The sequence below is a fragment of the Salpingoeca rosetta genome, assembly GCF_000188695.1.
Source record: "Salpingoeca rosetta unplaced genomic scaffold supercont1.16, whole genome shotgun sequence".
Lineage (NCBI taxonomy): Eukaryota > Choanoflagellata > Craspedida > Salpingoecidae > Salpingoeca > Salpingoeca rosetta.
The window spans coordinates 107,858-122,857 of record NW_004754918.1 but is presented as its reverse complement, the minus strand read 5'-3'; the positions used below and the strand labels follow the sequence as shown (position 1 = coordinate 122,857).

Below are 15,000 nucleotides of genomic sequence, written 5' to 3'. Positions count from 1 at the left end.
ACCCGCACTCGCATCGGGTAATGGTGCGGTTGATGGTGACGGTGGTGGTGGTGATGGCGTTAATGAAGGCGATGATGACAATGACAGCGTTGCTGAAGATGATGAAGATGACGACGGGGAGGAACAGGAGCCGGCGAAAGCGAACGGAGACGGATCCAAGACAAAGAAACCGAAGAACAATACCAAGACGAAGAAGCACCCCAAGCAAAGCAAGAAGACCGCCGCAGCTGCAGCTGCAGGCTCACAGCCAGCATCTGCTTCCACTAGTGCTGCCCATCAACATCAGGCTCACCCCCAGCACACCCAAGGCAGCACGCCCGCGCTCAAGGCGTTTCCATCGCCGCTGACATTCAGCAGGATAGTGCTCCGTTCTCACTTTGCCGCGCACGTGCACCGCGCACGCTTCCTCGGCCGTCACCACCAGTATGCAACCGTGGTGGGCGTGGTGCTGCACGTTGGCCGTGTGGAGCGGCGACGCACGGCGCGTGGCTCGTTCCGCCTCCTGCGCTGGGTTCTTCTTCGCGACCACTCTGCCCCTGCACGCGACATTGTTGTGCAGATGGGATACACATCGCAGCCGGGAGTGTTTGACGCCATTGCTCCAGGCGCCCTCCTCGGCATCACATACTGCAAGGTCGGTCCACGGTGCTGATGCTGGCGAGCGCGCGTGTGCGTGTGCGTGTGGGTGTGTGGGTGTGGGTGTGGGTGTGGGTGTGGTGCACGTGTGTGTGTTTGTGTTTGTGTCCCTTTGCTCTTGAGCACGTACCTGTTACCCACGACCCCCTTACCGCCACCTCCACCACCACGACCAATACCGCCACCATCACCACGACAGCTTCGACAGCAGCTGATTGCCAGTCGCGGTCCCCCCGCTCTGCACGCCGTCACTACCGCCGGCTCCACATATGTCATGCTCCAGGACAACAACCACCCGCTCACACAGACCCCAGAGGTGTGTGTGTGTGTGTGTGTGTGTGTGTGTGTGTGTGTGTGTGTGTGTGTGTGTGTGTGTGTGTGTGTGGAAACATGGGTGCAAATGCAAGTGTAAGGGTTCTGGTCTTTGTTCGTTTTTGTTTTGTCGGTGCGAACGCATTGCAGACCCGCATGCTGTGGCCTCACATGTTTCACTTGTGCAGGTGGCGAGTCTCGTTCACTGGACACCGGATCCTCCACTCGGTATGCGGTGTCAAAGGCTTGTTTTTGTTTATCTTGCATGCGAGTGCCACCATCACGCCCATGATCGCATCCGTACATCCACCTCGTCAACTTGTCTCTCCCATCGATTCTGTGCTCACTGCCACGGCTGTGCTTATCATCTCCCTCACGTCTTCTGTGCCACCACCACCACCACCACAACAACAACAACAACAACAACAACAACAACAACAACAACAACAACAACAACAACAACAACAACAACAACCGCTGCCGTGCAGAGTTTGGGCGGATTGGCGGGTTCTACACGTGGCCGCAGCCGCCGCGTGTGAGCGCACACATCTCAGATCTGCCCACACGCGACAAAATACACACAGCAGAAGAAATCAAGCAGGTGCGTATGTATGTGTGCGTGAATGCGTGTTCTTGCGTGCCAAACTGTGTGCAGTCGTGTGCTGGCGTGTGCTGCCAACCCCACTGACGCGTAAATTGTGACGCATTTTTTTTTTCAGATTGTGCAAGGGCTGCACTTGAACGAGCGACGGCATGTCTACATTCAAGGTGCGCATTGTGTGTGTGTGTGTGTGTGTGTGTGTATGAACGTTTTGTGCTGCTGCTCTCCTCTGCGGCCATGGACATTATGCACACGCGAAAACAGCAACAACAACACCAAGCACGCAAGTTCAAAACACGCAAGTACACATGCATCCTCATACACACCCTCACGCACGCACACACACACACACACATGACTGCACGCGCCACTCCCTGGCAGGGCACGTGACGCGGCTAGCGCTCATCTCCTCGGAGACGGAGGAGGTAGCGACGGCGGTTGCGCCCGCGCTGGCATCGCGCGATGCTGTGGAGGGCGAGAGCAGGCTGCAGCACGCGCGCACAGGCATGAAGCAGCGCAAGGGCTCTGGTGCTCGCATCTTCGACGCCTTCACCGTGCGTACAGTCTTCAGCCTGCAATGCTGTATGTGTGTGTGTGTGTGCGTGTCTCACCTTGGGATTGTCACCTACCACGCCATGCCCTGTCCGATTGCTTTTCGTCACCCTCATCACCGTTCATTCATCTCCCACATCAACACGTCAATTACAACAGTGGCGGTACTTCAAGTGCGGCATGGCCATTGCCAGCACAAAGAATCCAACGAACCCTCTCGACGCACACATCTACTCAGACTCCAGCGAGTTCCTGGTGGGTGCTGCATGGCTGTGTGTGTGTGTCTGTGTGTGTGTGTGTGTGTGTGTGTGTGTGTGTGTGTGTGTGTGTGTGTGGTGATGGTGGTGTGTGGTGATGGTGGTGTGTGGTGGTTCTTGTGTGCTCTGTTCAGGACACTTGACTGATGGCTGTGCTTCACTGCATTTTATCCATGTGCGTTTGACACGGTGTGTGCAGCCAAACGACGTGACGTTGGCGCAGTCCCCGCCTCAAATCTGGCTGCTCACCATCCGCTCCCTCAACAGCACGGTGCGGCACCAGTCAGCGCCAACCCCTGGCACACCACGCTGTCACATTTGGAATGTTCTTGTACCAGTGCTTGCACGCATGCATGCTCCCCTTTTGTATTGCCATTGCACAAAATAAGTGGTTGACACCCGTTCACAGACGTACACAACCCGTGCAGATGGCTTGCACTCACTCGCACAAGTCGCTTACACACACGCACACACACACACACACGCACACACACACACATGCACACGCACACACGCACACACACACACACGCCGCCACTGCTGCAGCTGACGCTGGATGCGCTGCTGGTGCCGGACGGAGCGCCGCATCCAACGCCATCACGCATCAAACTCTGCCGCGACATGCTGGTCAACGCAATCCCGCCCTTCTTCCTCTCCGGCTGGACAGGAGACACCAGGTCCGGCAAGAGAGAGAGGGGGGGGTGGAGGTGTACGAGCAGGAATGCTGTGTTTGGTGCTGCGTGCACCATGATGGCGGCGCTGCCAGGCATTGAAGTGCACACGTGTTATGTCTGACACCCTCGCACTTCGTCGCACACACAATCACACACACACATACATACACACATACACACACACGTGTGCGATTGCTCGTGTGCTTGCACGCTCATTTTCAGGGTCAGCACGGTGATGACGCTGGTGCACAGGCTGTTCTGCCACCGCATTGTGTTTGGGCTCTCGCTCTTCCGCACCAACAGCGACGCGGGCGGCGTGGAGATTGTTGCCGACCAGTTTCTGCCCGTGCTTGCGCCACGCACAGATACGCTGCCAGCTGTGAGCCCGCAGCAGCAACACAAGAACGAGGCTGGCCAGCAGCAACCGCAGCAGAATGGCGAAGAAGGCACTGACGGGCGCAGTGCAGCGCAACAACAACAACAACAACAACAACAACAGCAGCAACAACAACAACAACAACAACAACAACAACAACAACAACAACAACAACAACGGCGGCAGAATGGTGGTAAGGAATCAAAGGAGGCGCCGTCAAAGGATGGCGCGGGTGTGTCAACACGCTCATCGCGCAAGAAGACCACTGCAACTGGCGGTGTTGTTACACGTGGAAAGCGGACCCGAAGTGCGGGGAGGAAGCAGAAGGCGTGACGCATGCACGTGCGTCGTCGCTGTTGATTGTTCTTGTTGTTCGTGGTGTTGTTATTGTTGTTGTGGTCGTGATTAGTTACTTGATGCGAACCTGTGGTGTAGCGTGACTCTTCGCGGTGTGTCTTGCTTGTTCATCGAGAGAGAGGGGGGGGGGAGTATGTGTGTATGTGAGAGTGGGTGTGTGTGTGAGTGGGTGTGTGTGTGTGTGTGTGTGTGTGTGTGTGTGTGTTGGCATGCGGACTGGCACATAGTTTGAAGATTTGTTGGGGCGAACAACCACATGAAAAACGCCAAACATAAACACATCGGTGCCCTTCACGTGCAATGATGAAAACGTGGTGGTGGGATAGGGAGGGTGCGCATGATAGATGTCGTTGATGGTGGGATTCGCTCCGAGTATCCTGTTGAGCTGTGTGAGCTTCCGGAACGGTCGGATCGCATACTGGACAAGATTGAACACTGCGAGCGGGTGGCACACAGTGTGGTGGATGACTGGACTTCCCTCATCAAAACGTTTGAGATGTGCACCACCAAGAGCAACATGATGCAGCGCCGCATGTTGGCGTGCGAGTTTCTGCTGGAGCGCGTGCTGCCTGCGCTGAGAGGCATGGACAGGGTGAAGGTGCTGGCGGAGGCGGGCGGGAACCCGTTCAAGGGCAGTTGTGCACGCCCGTACTTTGTGAAGACGGAGGAGGCGGTGCACGGCATGATTTGTGCAGAGTTGGTGCGACTGATTGAGACAGTGGAAGAGGAGGAATGAGGACAGGACACCGGAGAGACGGACATTCTGTGTGTGCGTGTGTGTGCGTGTGCGTGCGTGCGTGTGTGTGTGTGTGACCTGTGGGAGCTAGGGGTGAGAGGGTTTTCTTTCTTCCAATGAGTGTCTGGGTGTCTGCTTCCTTGCTTCTTTGTATGTGTGTGTGTGTGTGTTTGTGCTACCTATACCTATGCATGCCTGTCAAGATTCGTGTAGCGAGATTCGGTGAAGGTGCTGAGGTTCTTGTTCATAAACGGCTGTCATGTCACCAAGACATACCTCACACCACCCCTCTCGACATCTTGTTGTCAATCTCAAACAAAGCCGCTCAGCCGTTGTGTCGCAGTATGTTTTGTTTGTGGCCATCACAGCTTACTCCTCGACAAGTCTTCCGCTCTTCCTTGGGTCGGAACGTTGACGGAAACCTTTCGCTGTTTTTCCTCTCCGCTGTCCTCCATTGCACAAACCTGTCACTGCCACTGGCTGCTTCCTTGCTTCTGCGGACGTGCATTTCCCTATTTCCTCGCTCCTGACTCGACCTTACTTCACCCATACGACCTTCGACAATGCTGCACCCGCTCTCGTTCCTCGGTTGTGAGTGCGACCTGGTGACGGTTGCCTTGGTCGTGGTGCTCGTCGTCGTCCTCCTCCTCGCCTACATGGGTGTCTTTCAGGTGAGACTCTTTGCGTATCAGTGAGTGCGTGTGTGTCATATCCTTCTCCTCAGCGCGCATTCACACACATTCACACACACACACACATTCACACACACACACACACACACATTCACACACTCACACACACACCCACACACACACACACACACATTCGCACACACACGCATTCGCACACACATTCGCACTCACACACACATGCACACACGCATTCGCACTAGGCTGTGCGATTTGTGCCTGCAAGCATTCCCAAGTGCCAGATTGCCGGCTTTACGCACATTGGCCCGTACCAGAACATTGGCTCCGTGTTTGAGAAGGTGGAGAAGATCCAGAAGGAGCTCAAGCTTGAACACTCGTTCTTCTGTGGTCTGTACCATGATGACCCAAGCGTGACGGCCAAGGACAAGCTGCGCGCGTTTGCTGGCATGGCCTTTGAGAAGCCCCTCGACGAGGAGACACTGACGTATGTTGCGTTGTCATGTGTATTGTGTGTCTGCATCTTGTGTCGTGTGTTGTGTTGTGGATTGTGTTGGTGTTGTGTGTTTGTGTGTTGTTGTGCGTGCCTTGTTTTCCTTCGCGCGAATCAACCTCGCTTTGATCATGTGCTTCACTCGCTTTCTTCGCCTTGACTGTGTGCCTGCTGCTTTCAGCTGTACCGGCCATCTCATCACCCACCCCACCCCACAAACATCCTTGGCAGTACCCTGAAGGAGAAGGGCATGCGTGTGCGCCATGAAACCGACGAGATTCCATGCTACACCACATACTTCCCGTTCCGCAACGTGCTCAGCTACATGTTGGGTCCAATGCTGGTGTACCCACGCATCAACAAGAAGTCTTGGTCGGTTTGGATGAACAGAGACAGAGTGTGTCTGTGTGTGCGTGTGTGCGCGTGTGTGTGTGCGTGTGCGTGTGCGTGTGTGTGCGTGTGCGTGTGCATGAGTGCATTGAACCCGCTTGCTTGCGTCTGTGTGGTGGTGGCGACACCATGTACGATTTGTGTCACGGCTGCCTTTGTCTCGTGCATCCGCTCATACACCGTGTGCACTTGTGCCGTTGGTGTGATTTTGGATCTCCTTCCCTCCCTCGTCTTGTTGTCTTTCAGCCCCGGCATGGACTGCTCCTGTGAAGAGGTAGGGCATCTGAATTGTTGACCTGCATGCACGTCCTGTTTAAGTGTCCTGCGCGCATGTCATCGGTGTGCGATTGGGCTCAAGAAAGCGGGGTTTCAAACGCAACACGCTCACACTTCCGACTCGCTCCCTTGCCGATCTTGCTTGTTTGCCACCGCTCACCGCTGTTCACACACACACACACACACACACACACACACACACACACACACACACACACACACACACACACACACACACACACACACACACACACACACACACACACAATAAATAGGAGGGCGGCATTATGGAGATTTACCACGATGACTTCATCCAGTTCATGATTCCTCGCGTTGGCGGCAAGCTCTTCCCTCTCAAGGACCTGTGATGGGCGCGATGCCGAGACAGCGGTTGCCACGGGCTTGATCACACCACACAATTGCCCGCGCCGATCAGATGTGGTTGTTTGGTGCTGATGTTGTTGTTGCTACTGCTGCTCTTGTCAGTCACAGCGTCACTTTCACCACAACCTGCTTCACGTTCCGTTCCGTGGTCCATGCCGAACGTTTACTGTTGTTGTTACACATCCCACAACCATTGCTACTGCCTCCCCCCCCCCCTTCTCCGTGCACCACCAACACGTCAACCGAATACAACAAGGCAGCCCAAACAGTATGCACGCAAGTTGGCAATTCCAGCACATCAACAGTCAGCAACAGTCAACAAGACACGGCTATGAACACTTTAAGCATGAAACACGTGAAACACACATTAGAAATCAGAATAAGAGGTACAAATGTAATTCACGCACACTTAGCGCCACACGTGAGTGCTGCAGGTCGTAGTCGCAGCACAAAGGGGGCTTCATGTTAGACCACCTCAAAACCACTACCATCAACACTACCACCACCACCATCACTCCTGTGCGCCTTCCGTGACCGCACGGCGGCTATGAGATGCAACAGCGACAGTACATGCCTTGCTCTGGTGCGGGCGGATTGTTGAGGCGGTCCTCAATGCGAGATAGAGCTGCCAACACTTCGCCCAGCTGCATCTTCCCGCCTTCGCCGCCATGAATGCCGTGTGCTGTTGTTGGTGATGATGCGGCCTGTTCAGCGGCCCTGTTGATGACATCGCGAAGTTTGTGCTCTGCGGAGAGTGCACGCGTGCGCCAGTCAATGCCATCGCTGCCAACACCCGCGCTCTTCTCGCCACGGCTGTTTTTGCCACCACTGCCATCTGCCGACGTAGTTGTTGTGGTCGTCGTCGTCAGCGAGCCTTCTCCGGGATGCACACCGCTGCTGGCGGGTGTGTGCGGCTGAGTGTAGCGACCAACCTGCTGCAACAGCATGTGCTGCTGCGCTGCCCAGAACATGGCGTCATCCGTGGTGAAGTCGACATAGAGAAGGTTTGCGCACAGCGCGCCCAGCCACCCGTCCGGCACATACACCTCCGGGCGGATGGGAACGATTGGCTTGCCCAGCTTGTACGCATACTCGCCTGGTACAAAGTCGGAAGTGTATGCGTGTTGCGTGTGAGTGTATGCGTTGCGTGTGAGTGTGTATGTATGTACAAGGATGATGTGGTTGCGTGGATCACACGGAAAAGCATAGACGACGATGTTGGCCCCACATCCACCAAGACGACAAAACAACAACAACAACAACAACAACAACAACAACAACAACAACAACAACAACAACAACAACAACAACAACAACAACAACAACAACAACAACAACAACAACAACAACAACAACAACAACAACAACATCATCATACCTTCTGTGCGGCAGGGCGTGCTGGTCTTGTACGCTTCGCAGAGACACATGACAATGACGTCGGCTTTCTCCACCCCGTCACTCATGGACTCCAAAATGCTCCCGGCCACATGATCCACATCCATCCACACTTTGTACCCGTGGCTCTCAAGCGCGTTTCGAACGCGCAGCATGAAGCTCTGGTGCTTCCATGGATATGACAGCATAATGTGACCAGGCCTCAACTGCTGCTCCTGCTGCAATTCGCCCGCCTCAGGCGCTGCCTCCGCCACCTGCGTGTGCGACACTTCTCTGACCACAGGCGCCGGTTTGTGAAGCGAAGACATGTCCGTGCTCGTGATCACGCCGCCCACATCGGTCTCCTTCACCGCTGCGTTGGTCATCTCATCATCCTCGCTGTTGTCATCATCGTCATCGTCGCTGTTGTCTGAAACATCGTCCGCATGTCCCATCTTGAATGCGCTTTCTTCCTGTTTCTTCGCTTGAGGCACCTCCTCCTCCTCCTCCTCCTCCTCCTCCTTCCCGTCCTTCTGCTCCTCCGTCATCTTGCCGCTTGTGTCCGTTGGCATCGACAGCGCATTCGTTGCTCCATTCTCAGCAGCGTTGTTGTCATTGTCGTTTGCATCCATCGCGTTGTTGCGCTTCAAGACCTCGCCTGCCTTCGACAGTCCCATTCCCATCGCCATGCTGCCACCACCAACCTGCACCCGCGTCACTGTCGGCACAGACATACCTGAACCACGCTCAGCGCCACCGAGGCCACCATCTTCAGTGTTTGGCGCGTCGAGTGTTGTCGCCCGCAGCATGTTGCGCCCGCGCGCCCCTGATTTCTGCTTCTGCTTCTGCTTCTGCTGCTGATTGTTGAATCGGTGGTGGGAGGCACCGCGGCGCACGCTCGCCGGCTGCCTGCTGGCTGGCGGTGCTGCTGCCTCCATGGTGTTGAGCCTCTCGATGCGGAAGATGGTCAGGCCAATGTCCTGCTTCACCTCTGGGGTCAGCACGTGTTGCGCCGGGGTACGGTGGGCGGGGTCCTCCTTTGCCTTGGAGGAGGCCTCGAGCATGCGCTTGAACACGCGGAGAATGCGGTCCTGCTGTCCGCACAGCGCGTTTGTCACAGCGAGGTTCGCAATCACCTTGATGGCAAATTTGTCCGTCAGCCTGTCCTTTGGGCGGGATGACTCGAGAATGTCCATGACCAGGTTGAGGCATGTGTTGGCAATCAAGGGCTTGTTGCTGTCGTTGACAGAGAGGTTGGCCAGGCCTTGCAGTGGCTCCCACGGCTCCGACGTGCGGCCTGCGCAAGGATGAAACAAAGGGAAGGGAGGAGGGGGCGGAGAGACAAAACGAGAGGAGGGGTTGGGGTGCACGTGGGGTCCGTGTTCAGTTGCGGCAGCGGCAAAGTCAGATATCCGTGGGATGGATGAGAAATAGAGGGCGTAAAGTCAGAGCACGTACGCAAAATACACACACACAAAGGGAGAGCAGGCAGGCAGGCACACACACACACACACACACACACACACACACACACACACACACACACACACACACACACACACACACACACACACACACACACACACACACACACACGCAGCGCAGGGTATCACACCTTCCAGGTCCTCGTTGGCCCAGGCCTTTTCAAGTTCTGTGTGCACAATGCCGATGATGTTGTCGCTTGCCTTGAGCAACGGGTGCTGTTCAACGTGTCCAATGAGGTTGGCAACGATGCTCGCAGCGTCTGCCGGGTGGTCCTTGGGGTTGCTCGAGTGCATGAGCGGGTGAAACAGGTTGTGGACCTTCAGCTCGCGAAGATAGGTCAAGCCCTCATCACCAAGGTACCTGCACGCACATGTGTCAGTGAGCGAGTGAGTGAGTGAGTGAGTGAGTGAGCGAGTGAGTGTGTGAGTGAGTGTGTGTGTGTGTGTGTGTGTGCAAGAAGTGAAGGGGTCGCCCAACAGACATAAACACACACACACACACACACTTTCTTAGACAGATACACAGGCAGACAGACAGACAGACAGACAGGCACACACACACACATACAGAGACACCTTCCCCTTCCCCCTTGTTGTTTCACACACGCCTGCGCGCACCTGCAGAGGTTGCCGAGGGCGCCGTATGCGCCATTCCAGACGCGGGAGTACTTTGGTGCGCGGGAAAAGACATCCACAAGCGTCTTTGCAAAGGGGCTGACGGCCTGCGAGCCGGTGGTGCTGTCCGTGCCATTGAACAAGGCGATACCGGCGTCACCCGCGCTGCTGGCGTCGCTGGCATCCTGCACCGCATCCATGACGGTGTTGAGGATGGAGGGAAACTGGTTCAGCACGCGACCGGCCGCGCCACCAGCAGCGTACGCCTGCATGAGGTGGCACGCCAGGCGCAGGCTTGGCTTGGCCTCAAAGCGCATTGCGGGCAGGACGGGGAACTGCGTGGTGGTGACAAAGTCCTCCAGGAGCTTGGGGTCGCTGATGGACGCAGCAAGCTTGACGGCTGCCAGCATGGTCAGTTCCGCAAGCGGACCCTCCCCCTGCGACCAGGTGCTGGTGAAGACGCGAGCAAACGCCCGCACGGCGCTGGGGTCCGTGGAGATGGGCACCAGGTTGGTGAAGTTTTGGCTGTGGTCCGTGCCCATGATGTAGATGAGGGTGCACACGGCGTGCACGACATCGCCGGTCTTGGTGCCGGGCGCCACCACGGATGCGGCGTCCACCAGATCTGCCGTCGCCTGCAGGGCCAGCTTGAGCTTGTCAATCACACCCAGGGCCACAACGGACTCCTGCAGCTCGTTCTCCGAGGCGGATGCGCCCAGGAACAGGAGCGGCACGGGCTTCAGCGTCGGCACGAGGTTGAGCAGCTTCGTCTGCAGGTCTCCGCGCTCCAGCAGCGCCGCAGTCACCTCTGGCGCGCCGGTCCAGTTGCTCACGTACTCCGTCAGGGCGGGCAGATCCTCCAAGTCTGCCAAGTCGTCGTGGGACTGGGCAGCGGAGACGGTACCCTGGTCGCCGCTGTCACTGCCCTTCTTGCTGCCCTGCGCTTGCTTCTGCCTGGCGTCGCAGCGCTCCAGCCACGTTTCCAGCTCCGCCATCACGGTGCTGGCAAACGCCGCGAGATCATCCTCGTCCGCCTCGTCGCTGGACGTGTCGCTCGCACTGACACTTGTGTCTTCGCCATCTTCTTCCTCGTCCTCATCGTCACTGACAGCGTTGCTGGCAGCCTCGGCGTTTTGATGGCTGACCTCCTCCGTCTCTTTCTTCTCGGCATCAGCTGAATCAGTGGTTGTTGTCGTTGTCGTTGCAGTAGTTGCAGCAGCCGTTGCTGTATCAGTGACCACTACACCAATATGTGGAGGCGTGTCGTCTGTCCTCGCTGAAGTGGGCGGACCCATCGCCATCTGCATGCGGTTCATGGCTGGCTGGCTGGCTGGGGTTGTCGTGTGGGTGTGTGGGTGTGTGTGGGTGGTGGTGTGTTGCTGTTTTGGAAGGAGCCGCTGTAGCACAGAAGCAGCGGAGGCAGGGTGAATTGGATCCACCCCGACACCACAATTTACATTGTGTCCGCCACGGCTGCCGCGCCAAATCCGAACTACACAACCAACTGCTGCGATTGTGATGATGGCGAACCACCGCAAACACACACTGCCAACACACACCAACACCCACACACACGCACACTCGCGCGCACACGCATAGCAAACTACATGCACACGCAGAGCACACGCAGCGACGCTACATGCACAACTCACCATGTGTCGGGGAACCATGAGCCACAATCACTTTGCACTGACACTCACTGAGTGAGTCGTGGACGTGCTTGCATACGCTGTACCCTGTGGCTGCGCAGAGATGATGAGCGTCTTCATGGACGCGCCAACACCAGCACGGGTCTCAACACCGACAACAGCACTGCTATCAGGAGTCTCTGCACCGACAACACCAACAACAACGGCCACAGCACCAATAACAGCGCCAACAACAACAACGGCCACAGCACCAGCACCAACAACAACGGCCACAGCACCAGCACCAACAGCACCGACAACCACCCCAACACGAACAACAGCGCCAGCATCAAAACAGCGCAGCATGACGACGAGAGTGGCGGCAAAGAGGACACGGCATGCACTGCGGTGGTGGCGCGCTGTGACGGCAGCCTCTGCTCTCATCGTGCTTGCTCTTGTCGTGATCAGCAACGGGGACAAGAATCACAACGGCGTGCGAGCCTTCCCCGTGGACGGCAGCAGCACATCCGCACCACCGCCCACAACAACAGCCCTCCAGTTCACAACCACCGCCCCCGAGGATGCGCAGGCCCTGGAGCTTCAACCACTGCCACTGGTCGTGAACGACATTGTGGAGGACTCCCCGACGCTCGCATTCTCCACCTGCCGTGGCAGCACCCTCGCCGTGCGCCTGGAGGCAACATATGACACCATCTCCTCGGCAAGGGTGGAGCTGCGGGTGGACGGCACCAACACGCGCGTGTGGGATGCCACGCGAAGCATCGATGAGGAGTTCTTCTCCGTTGACTTTGAGTTTGTCACGCCGCAGTCCGCATCCGGGGAAGGGGTTTTCCCGTTGCAGTGGCGGTGCGGCCTCACCGTCGTCACGCAGAACAGAACCGTCCCGCTCTCCATCTCCATCACCGCCGACAGCGCGAGCGAGGACTGCACGTGCCCCAAGCTGCACCCGGATGCCCTCAACAATGCGACCACCGCACACGACGTGCAGCGCATCGACGGAACGCAGCAGCAAGCGCTGGTGGCGTGCGGTGACCACGGCCGCTGGTTTCGCCTGCCGCAATGCCAGACCGCAGGCGACCTCGTCACCATTCGCGCCGCTGAGTCCGAACCGAACACCGATGCCATCATCGACGTGTTTGCACTCATAGGCACGGAGCAGGTTGGCCGCGGCGAAGGCACCCTCTCTGTCAACATGTCCCGGCCGACGCAGCAAGGCCTGCTGGTGTTTGTGCGGAACCGCCTCAAGTTCAACGACATGCTGTTTGACCTGACCGTCGACGCCACGTGCGCCCCTGTCGCCTCGGACAAACAGCCAACGCCAACCACCCTCACCAACTCTGCTGATGACAGTGACGACGACGCTGCGAGCAGCGACACCGTGACGCAGGCGAAGATTGCCGTGGTTGCCGGGGTGGGCTCGCTGGCGGGGCTGAGCATCATCTGCGCCTTTTTCATGTGCTGCTGCAACTCGCCGCCACGCTGCTGCTATCGCCTGTGCGGGTGGCGCGGCCTGCGTCGTCGCCGCACCTCCGGTATGCTCCACGACTCCGACTCCGACAGCGACCGCGGTGGGCTGTGCTGCATGTGCTGCGGCAGCCTGCGCAACATCGACCATGGCAGCGACAACGACGATGACGATGACGATGACATTGATTTGTACGGGGAGAGGGGCGCGCAGCGGCGGCGCGGCGGAAGGCGGAGGAGGAGGCAGAGTCGCAGAGAGCGGGATGTCCAGCGGCGCAACAGACGCAGACGCACGCGTGGTGGCAATGGTGACGACGATCATGACGACGATCATGATGAGAGCGATGTCACGGACGGCAGCAGCAGCGATCTTGACGAGGACGAACGCGAGCATGCACGCCGCGAGAGGAGAAGGAGGCGGAGAAGACAAAGCAGACACCGGCGCAACCACAATGATGATGATGATGACGATGATGATGATGATGATGGTGATGATGGTGATGGTGATGATGGTGATGGTGATGGCGACGGCAGCAGAAGCAACGCTGAGGGTGACGAAGTTGATGTTGATGGTATCGACGATGATGGTGATATTGAGGATGACGATGCACGTGGACGGAAACACGGCAGAGACAAGGTGCAGAAGAGGCATGGAAAAGGTGGGAAAACAAAGATACAGAGCAAGCAGCGTGCCGGTAAGACGAAACCTACAATGAAAGCGGTCAAGGACCAAGACGTGGTGGGGTCGACAGCGTCCACATCGCCCTCCGAAGATGACGACGATGATGCTGCCGATCTTGCAGATGGTGGCAGCGGCATTCGTGGCGGTAAGACTGGCAAGCACACGAAGGCAGCTGGCAAGACTGACCACCGTTCATCACGAGAGCACCGTGGGCGCACACACAGAGGAGACAGGAAGGCACACACACGCACGCCTCACAGCGTCGGCAGTGATGGTGGGAGTGGAAGCGCAGTGGGCGACACACGGCGTGGACGTGGCGGCAGCGGCTGCAGCAGCACGGCCGTCAGTGTTGGCGGTTCCACGGCAAGAGATGAGCGCGGAGGAGGAAGAGGAGGACGAGGAAAGCATCGGCGTCGGAGGAGCCGATCTGTGGATGGCGCCGGCGGCACCAGCGGCAGCACCCATGCACGCCGTCGCTGCGAGGACAACCGCGACACGAGCAGAGACAGAACCAACGACAACAATAACAACAACAACAACAACAACAACAACAACAACAACAACAACAACAACAACAACAACAACAACAACAACAACAACAACAACAACAACAATAACAACAACAACAACAATAGCAACAACAACAGCAGCAGCAGTGGTGGTGGAAGCGCAGAGGAGGATGAGCAGGAGGAGCTTCGAGGACGTGGCAGCCTCATTGAAAGCGTGAGTGTCGTGTTTGGGCGCGGCGTTGAACGAAGTCTTCACCGAGATCGATCTGACATTGGCTGCACCGTGAGCGTGCACTCTGTTGGCGAGCGCCCCCGCACGTTTGTTGCGCGCACCGCATCGATTGCGTCGACGATGACAAAGGCCACGGCCAAGCTGCTCACTGGCAGGCGCCACAGCAGCCACCGCCAGACACGACGTCGCAACACCCACACACCCCAGGAGGAGGAGGACAGCAAGGTGAACACAGATGGTGGTGGTGGTCGTCGTCGTGGGGAAAGGCGTGTGCTTGAGTTGAGGAGGCGCGTGAGTGTT

At 57.3% G+C, this 15,000-nt stretch overlaps 5 protein-coding genes across 5 annotated transcripts in view; 4 read left to right on the top strand and 1 right to left on the bottom strand.

Annotated features, from left to right (window-relative positions):
• PTSG_12525 (uncharacterized protein) overlaps nucleotides 1-4,054 on the top strand; it is a 6,110-nt gene extending 2,056 nt beyond the window's left edge. The window contains exons 4-13 of the mRNA XM_004992368.1: nucleotides 1-634; nucleotides 836-952; nucleotides 1,137-1,176; nucleotides 1,437-1,549; nucleotides 1,668-1,716; nucleotides 1,931-2,103; nucleotides 2,261-2,356; nucleotides 2,558-2,629; nucleotides 2,905-3,035; nucleotides 3,255-4,054. The exon at nucleotides 1-634 is cut by the window's left edge and continues 555 nt beyond it. Of these exons, the coding sequence (XP_004992425.1) occupies nucleotides 1-634; nucleotides 836-952; nucleotides 1,137-1,176; nucleotides 1,437-1,549; nucleotides 1,668-1,716; nucleotides 1,931-2,103; nucleotides 2,261-2,356; nucleotides 2,558-2,629; nucleotides 2,905-3,035; nucleotides 3,255-3,741 (1,912 nt within the window). The 3' untranslated portion in view covers nucleotides 3,742-4,054. The remainder of the gene's footprint in view (nucleotides 635-835; nucleotides 953-1,136; nucleotides 1,177-1,436; nucleotides 1,550-1,667; nucleotides 1,717-1,930; nucleotides 2,104-2,260; nucleotides 2,357-2,557; nucleotides 2,630-2,904; nucleotides 3,036-3,254) is intronic.
• A 48-nt stretch (nucleotides 4,055-4,102) lies between these two features.
• On the top strand, nucleotides 4,103-4,501 carry PTSG_07012 (uncharacterized protein; the record flags this gene model as incomplete). The annotated part of the gene is made up of 1 exon (XM_004992367.1): nucleotides 4,103-4,501. One exon carries the CDS (start codon nucleotides 4,103-4,105, stop codon nucleotides 4,499-4,501), a length of 399 nt encoding a protein of 132 aa, XP_004992424.1.
• Nucleotides 4,502-4,943: 442 nt separating this feature from the next.
• PTSG_07011 (uncharacterized protein) lies at nucleotides 4,944-7,076 on the top strand. Its single transcript, XM_004992366.1, has 5 exons — nucleotides 4,944-5,172; nucleotides 5,394-5,635; nucleotides 5,873-6,013; nucleotides 6,278-6,305; nucleotides 6,583-7,076. Exons 1-5 carry the CDS (start codon nucleotides 5,065-5,067, stop codon nucleotides 6,673-6,675), a joined length of 612 nt encoding a protein of 203 aa, XP_004992423.1. The 5' UTR covers nucleotides 4,944-5,064; the 3' UTR covers nucleotides 6,676-7,076.
• PTSG_07010 (uncharacterized protein) lies at nucleotides 6,841-11,581 on the bottom strand. Its single transcript, XM_004992365.1, has 4 exons — nucleotides 10,168-11,581; nucleotides 9,681-9,910; nucleotides 8,070-9,362; nucleotides 6,841-7,787 (listed from the first exon to the last, which is right to left on the bottom strand). Exons 1-4 carry the CDS (start codon nucleotides 11,478-11,480, stop codon nucleotides 7,237-7,239), a joined length of 3,387 nt encoding a protein of 1,128 aa, XP_004992422.1. The 5' UTR covers nucleotides 11,481-11,581; the 3' UTR covers nucleotides 6,841-7,236.
• A 48-nt stretch (nucleotides 11,582-11,629) lies between these two features.
• PTSG_12524 (uncharacterized protein) lies at nucleotides 11,630-14,686 on the top strand (the record flags this gene model as incomplete). Its single annotated transcript, XM_004992364.1, has 2 exons — nucleotides 11,630-14,371; nucleotides 14,595-14,686. Exons 1-2 carry the CDS (start codon nucleotides 11,917-11,919, stop codon nucleotides 14,684-14,686), a joined length of 2,547 nt encoding a protein of 848 aa, XP_004992421.1. The 5' UTR covers nucleotides 11,630-11,916.
• Between the last annotated feature and the right edge of the window lie 314 nt (nucleotides 14,687-15,000).

Coding starts and splice junctions, on each gene's coding strand:
- PTSG_07010 (XM_004992365.1), bottom strand. CDS start 11,480: ATGAACCGCATGCAGATGGCGATGGGTCCGCCCACTTCAGCGAGGACA. Junction 9,363..9,680: donor GGCCAACGAGGACCTGGAAG/GTGTGATACCCT, acceptor ATCCTTGCGCAG/GCCGCACGTCGGAGCCGTGG. Junction 7,788..8,069: donor CACGCCCTGCCGCACAGAAG/GTATGATGATGT, acceptor ACTTTGTACCAG/GCGAGTATGCGTACAAGCTG.
- PTSG_07011 (XM_004992366.1), top strand. CDS start 5,065: ATGCTGCACCCGCTCTCGTTCCTCGGTTGTGAGTGCGACCTGGTGACG. Junction 5,636..5,872: donor CTCGACGAGGAGACACTGAC/GTATGTTGCGTT, acceptor CATCCTTGGCAG/TACCCTGAAGGAGAAGGGCA. Junction 6,014..6,277: donor CGCATCAACAAGAAGTCTTG/GTCGGTTTGGAT, acceptor GTTGTCTTTCAG/CCCCGGCATGGACTGCTCCT.